This window comes from Cynoglossus semilaevis, chromosome 17 (assembly GCF_000523025.1).
Source record: "Cynoglossus semilaevis isolate Cse_v1.0 chromosome 17, Cse_v1.0, whole genome shotgun sequence".
In the NCBI taxonomy this organism is placed as follows: Eukaryota; Metazoa; Chordata; class Actinopteri; order Pleuronectiformes; family Cynoglossidae; genus Cynoglossus; species Cynoglossus semilaevis.
This window is the reverse complement of record NC_024323.1, coordinates 7,357,094-7,363,320: the sequence shown is the minus strand read 5'-3', so window position 1 is coordinate 7,363,320 and position 6,227 is coordinate 7,357,094. Positions and strand designations below refer to the sequence as shown.

Sequence of the window (6,227 nt, the reverse complement as noted above, 5' to 3'; positions counted from 1 at the left end):
TCTCCTCCGTGACCCTGTGTTTGAGAAAACCCTGCGTTTATCTTAGAACTATAGTACAGAACACATTAGTATGAGAACATGTGTGCTAGAAGACGTTGTGCCAAGTCATACCATCATATTCATTTTCATTGTCATCGTCCGCCAAGATGACCTCTTCTGCAAAACACACAGAAAAAATCATCAGTGATATGAAGCTGCATTTGGATATGTTTGATGACAAACCCCGTGAAGTGTGTTTTCTATTTGCTTCTCATCTACATCATTAATTCTCGTCTTTCATTTTCATTAAAGCTGGAGACCAGCTTTGACCTGCACCTGCGTGGTTACCCATTCCTCCCTTTGTTTTTCAGCTCCTTTGTTTTTGGTAGATAGTTCTTTTAAAAAGATCAAAGGCCAGGTCTTTTTATCTGCCCAAATTAACTGTTCATCCCTTCATCCAACATTTAACTCTTCCCTTCTCTTATCTTGTGTCCATCTCTCCTACGGATGGCAGTGAGAGCACAAGAGAAAAAGACAAGTGAAGTCTGCGTGTCTGTTGTATGTACTCTGTCACGGCGGCAAGTAGGTCGGCAGTTTGAGTTACTGGGGTTACTGTAAAATAGTTAAATTGTTTAATTTATCAACTGGTGGCCCGTGGGCCAAATCCGGCCCACTGAATCATTCAATCCAGGCCACTGTGGTTCTGTAGATTTATTTACCATCAAACAGATGACGAAAAAAAAAAAAACAATTCTCCACACAACAAGAATGATTTGCGTCTAGTGCCATGTACCAGCTTTGCAGATCCACTCCAGGTAACCGTTCAGTTCCCGTTCAATCTGCTGCTGTCTTCTGAGCTTCAGGAACTCGCTCCTGTTCTCCACACGTTCCCTCTCTTTGGCGAACTCCCTGCAGAGGCACACACACACGGAGCACATGACGGGGTAAGTTGGTGAACACGAGATGAACTAAAGTAAAAAATGATCTTAGTTAATCACTCATTCTCACACACAGACAGACTTACCCTGACAGCACACCCAGCACCAGGTTTAGCATGAAGAAAGAGCCGATGATGATGAGTGGGATGAAGTACATCCAGTTCCATGCACTCCCTGAGGCATCATTGCTCTGGAAAAACACACACAAACACAAATGAATCATAATTAACTGAGATAAATCACCATTCACAAACACGGAAAACTTTATATATTGCTGGAACAGAAAGACAAATAACAAAAAACTTTTTTTTGTTTCACAGTTCTTATTTGTGACTGATCTGAATTATTATTTTGGAAGAAATTAAAATGCAAAAATAAGACTCCTGGTGTTGGTGGATTTTCATGCACATGTTGCATCATCACAGTGTCTTCTAGAACGTACTGAGCTCAGTACAGTCATTTGTATTCCACTGGACAGTTGTGTCAGTCATAGACTTATTTACTGCCCTGCACTTGATTATTTTATACAAGAGAGAAAGAATCTGTTCATTTTCCAGAATTTTCAGGTTTTGCAGAAGAACAAGTCAGAACAGCGTAAGCATGAAGTACAGTCCTGATCTGATGAAGAGTCAGTCCACAGTAAACATCCGTTACCACAGACGGTTGATCATCCATCGTCTCTTCACATTCTGTTCTTTCTCAAAAAGTTATCTGTTCTGGCCGACAACGTGATGGAAGTCTGAAGGCCAGGGCTTTCAAAGGTCCACCAGTGTAGAAAATAATAGCAAAAGCCGGGCTGACATGAATTTGCTTTAAGTCATCTCAATAAGTAAATGCGTATCTGCCACTCTATTTAGCTGCTCAGTGCAGAGTAAATAATGCATAAAGAATGCTGTGCTGCCCCCTCCCCCCCCCCCCCCGGTCTCTAACATCCAGACACTCCTTCCATTTTCTTTATTCACTTACAGTTTTCACTCTCTTTATGCATGTACTTCAGGCTCCACTTTGCCTGCCTTCACCAACCTTATTCATTCAATTCAATTCTCATTATTTCTCCTCCTTCCTCCTCCTTTACTTCACCTAATCTCTCGTATCCTTTGTGCAATCTCAGCGTTCTTTGGCACTGTCACCGATCAGACATTGATTTTTTCCTCCTTCCTCCCCTCACCTGCTCTTCTCCTCCTGTTTCCGTCCCCTGCCTACATTTCTACCTTTTCCTGCCTGTGAGCTGGTCTTGCCACCGTTGTGCCCAACGTACTGCAGACCCTCTTTTCAACCATTAAACTTTTATCACTCGCCTCCCTGGCAGCTGCAAGAATAACTCTGGCTGAGCAGGCCCTTTTAAATATAGAGCAGCATCGGGAAAAAGGGAGGCAGGAAGGGAGTCATCGAGTGAAGGGGACAAAGAGAAAAGAATGAGGCAGGAAATTGGGTGGACGGTATAAGAACCAGAAGGAGAATAAAAAACAATGGGACATTGATTGAGCCAGAGATAGGAGAAAGGACAAACTGACTACAGTAACACTCAGCAACCATCAGCTCCCTCGGGTCGCCATGGCAACCGTTGCCAAAGGCAGCAAGGAACCATTCGGTCTTGGGTATGAACAATGACAGCGATGGAGTCCTGCTGCCCATTTTACAGGGAATGAACCATGTAGACCACAGGTCACAGCACTAAAGCTCCACCTCGTTAATCTTAGCTATAATCCACACAAACTGGTGAACTATTACACTAGTGTCCTCATAAACAGGGTTGACTGACGAAACGAACCTATTCAACTTAGGAGTTAATAAATAATAACCTATCAACTGAGTGGCTGATACACTGACTGAAGTGTCTGTGGCTGCAGCCTCGTCCAGTGATTCATTTGCTTCATTTTACCAATAGGCACTGAGATGTGAAAATGGAAGGTCAAATATAAATGCGTCATCTCATGCAACATGACCATGTTTTTGGAGTTTCAAGTAAAAATAAAGTCGTATTTTCTAACAAGAAAACAATGGAAAGAAACAATAGAAATGGAAAGAAAATTCAAATAATTGAAAATCCTCCATCTCCACCACTTTATTTGATATGACACAGTTCCAGTTTTGCTGGAATTCATTAACTACTCTGTGGGTGATGTGGTGGAGTACGTACATAGTAGAGCAGTTCGGTCCAGCCCTCCATGGTGATACACTGGAAGACGGTGAGAATAGCAAACAGGATGTTGTCAAACTGGGTGATGCCGTAGTTTGGTCCCAGCCAGTATTGTCTGCACGTGGTGCCTTCTGGACACAGACGTGACGGAGGCTCCTTCCCACATGGAAACGCTTCTCGGATCTCACCTGAACATGGGGTGGACGAGTTTGAAAGGATTGAAGATGAACTCACTGGAAATGCAGTAAATGTGTTGTTGGTGGAGGGGGAGGCGGGGGAGGANACGCACGTACCTGTGTGATTGTCAAAGCAGGTTGTGTGGAATTTGCCGATGTAGAACTCCAGGCCGATGATCGCGAACATGAGGATGGCAAAGAAGAGCAACAGACCAATTTGCAGTAGAGGAATCATGGCTTTCATGATGGATTTGAGCACCACCTGTAGGCCTGGAGGAAATGAACACACAGTTATATGTATATATATATACATACATATATAAATATATCATCAGTGAAAAAAAAATATCTATGAAACCTAAATATATTGTACAGCAGGTTACTCATCATTTGATTTTGTTCACTCTAATATATCACTGAGACATATATTACTGCTCAGCACTGATTCTAATGGACATGTAATTTGATTTTTAAAGGAAACTTTGTGAGTTTTTATGTCTTAGTTTGTCTGTCAGTGGAGTCAAAGACATTACTAATGGTGCGTGGAGAGAGCAGCCAGAAGAAGCACTCTATGTAGAACGCCAAGGGTACATTATGCAAACAAAAGAAGGAAGCCTTGACGCAAAATGACTCGTACCTTTTTTGAGTCGTATAGCTGGATGAATAAGTGTTCTTGTTAATGTTTAAACTTACTGGGAATACCGGACACCAGTTTGAGGGGCCTCAATACACGCACAGCCCTGAGTGTCCGCAAGTCGAAATCTGAACCTACAGTCGACAGGATCCTACAGGAAAAGAGACAAATGCACCAAAGTGGGCAGAGAAGATCAATGATTAAGGCAGTCAAGGTTGTTGTTGTCAGTCAACCTCTCTCCCTCTCTAGCTCTCTAGCTCTCTCTCTCACCCTCTTACACACACACATATAGCAGCCACTGCTCGATCATTAAATGCATCTGGGTCAACACTATGTAAATCTTGCAGGAAATGATCAATAAACGCGACAGGTGAAAAATGGTATCAGGATGAGAAAAGGGACAATAAAGCGAAAAGGAGAAAAGGAGGAGTGGACGGAGGGAGGAGATGGTAGATGAGAAAGTTCGAGGTATTAACATCACTGCGGGAGGAGAAAAAGACAGAGAGACAATGGGGCTAAAGGGAGAACTGATGATGTTCAACTGATAACTGGCCTTCCTCTTCCTCCTTCCCTCCTCATCTCCGTAGTGAATGTGTTGTGATACAGCATCACCTGTCTGCCCGCTTGGTTTCTGTAAACACCAGGGAGGTGTGTGTGTGTGTCTGTGCGTGTGTGTGTACTCGTGAGGGTTAAGATGTTCCCATGTGACGCCAGACTTCCAGTCAGTCCTCTGGTCTGACGCACACAATGAATCATCGCCTAAGAGCCCTCCCCTTTCTCTGACACATTTCTGCTTCTCCCTGTTTCACTAAGAGGCTCAGTGACACAGCACAGCCTTAATCACAGGTTTTATAGCCGGCCTGTCGTTTGGCTTGGAAACTCACAGAACTGACCGCAGGAGAACAGTGTCGATGGCTGAAGGTATACATGCCCCCCCCGACCCCCACCCCTCACCAGTGGCAGATGCTCCATTGGTCGTGTAGACTGAAGGTCCTTGTAATGACATTGTGTGATATCAAATAGCTCATCAGAGACCAGCTTTGACCTGAGGGGTTTCTGGTGTGGCCCAGAAATTACAGTATCTCAGCAAAGCGTTACAAACACCTATCAATATATACACACATATAGGTATATATTTACAGATATAGTTTTATTTATAATATATATATGTATGTATATGTGTGTGTAGTGGCGAGGAGCTTTAAGCTAATTTGTAGTTTGTAATTAATTTATATAATTGTAATGATAGATATTTGTTAAACAAAACGATTGAAAACATGCTCTGTGATAATCACTTTCTAAAGAAGAATAGAATCCAACTCATCAGCAGTCGGCTGCTCTTCAGTGCCACTCAGTCCTGCACGGACACAGACCGGAAACTCTCCAATCACAAGTCTTTCTCTGCTCATGGTTGAGGCTGTCCTCAGTAAAAGTAAAAGTTGGTGAGACAGAACTCTTCCAGGTTGTCTTATTATTCGTCAAAAGTGTAGTGACTTTTTTTTAAAAATAGGGTATGGGGTTCCAATTCTGAGTCATCAACCTACAGATGGGAACACTGAGCTAAATCTGGATGAAATTGCAGGAACCCGTTTGTGACAGAGCGAGTCAGAGAACGTAAAACAGATCAAATCACGAATACAATAAGAAGTATCTGTGTAATATGGATGTGAGCGAGTGAACGAGACGAATGGAGCGAAGTCGGACTCATGACGACAGTTGATACGACGGCAGAAACAGTGACGATGAAGAGCGTGATCAAGAATTGCTAAAATAAACATCTGCTGTCACAAACGGTGTCGGGCCGGTGAAGCAGTTCCTCATTCACACTGTCTTCACAGTGACTGAGCCTTTTCTCATTCATAAGTGTTTCCATGGCAACAGGGACCTCGGCTCATTGATAGAATCTCTGTATCACCTTGGTAACGCTGCCTAGGGAGGAGCAGGATTGATTGTTTTTATCCTCTGCTTGCCTTTCTTTAATGTTAATGTATCAAACTCACATAGACACACATGCACGTGTGCATACGCTAATAGAAAATACACACACACAAATATAGACACACACGCTTACACAGCAGAAGGGACGGTGGTTTGAAATCAAACATATTGAGCTGGAATCTTTTTTTCTTTATGTATTTGATAGAGAAAAGTAGGCCACAAACAATAGGAAGTGGTTGTTTTTGTTCATGTCAAAGACAGAGCTGCTGCCTTAAAAGTAGCCTTTATACTTAGACCAAACACACAGATTTTACACACAAATGATTGAGAGGAATCACATTACAATTACACAACCTCCTCACTCCTGGGAACCTGATACATAACACCACGGAATCTTTTTCTGTCCGCTCTCTGCATCTGCT

General features: G+C 42.8%; 1 protein-coding gene across 1 annotated transcript in view; it reads right to left on the bottom strand.

The window, feature by feature from the left end:
• Positions 1-6,227, bottom strand: part of cacna1aa (calcium channel, voltage-dependent, P/Q type, alpha 1A subunit, a) — a 53,870-nt gene that overhangs the window by 43,457 nt on the left and 4,186 nt on the right. Inside the window, exons 3-9 of the mRNA XM_025064238.1 lie at positions 3,927-4,018; positions 3,351-3,503; positions 3,058-3,245; positions 1,004-1,107; positions 773-888; positions 112-156; positions 1-4 (exon numbers count right to left, since the gene is read on the bottom strand). The exon at positions 1-4 is cut by the window's left edge and continues 68 nt beyond it. Coding sequence (XP_024920006.1) covers positions 1-4; positions 112-156; positions 773-888; positions 1,004-1,107; positions 3,058-3,245; positions 3,351-3,503; positions 3,927-4,018 — 702 coding nt within the window. The remainder of the gene's footprint in view (positions 5-111; positions 157-772; positions 889-1,003; positions 1,108-3,057; positions 3,246-3,350; positions 3,504-3,926; positions 4,019-6,227) is intronic.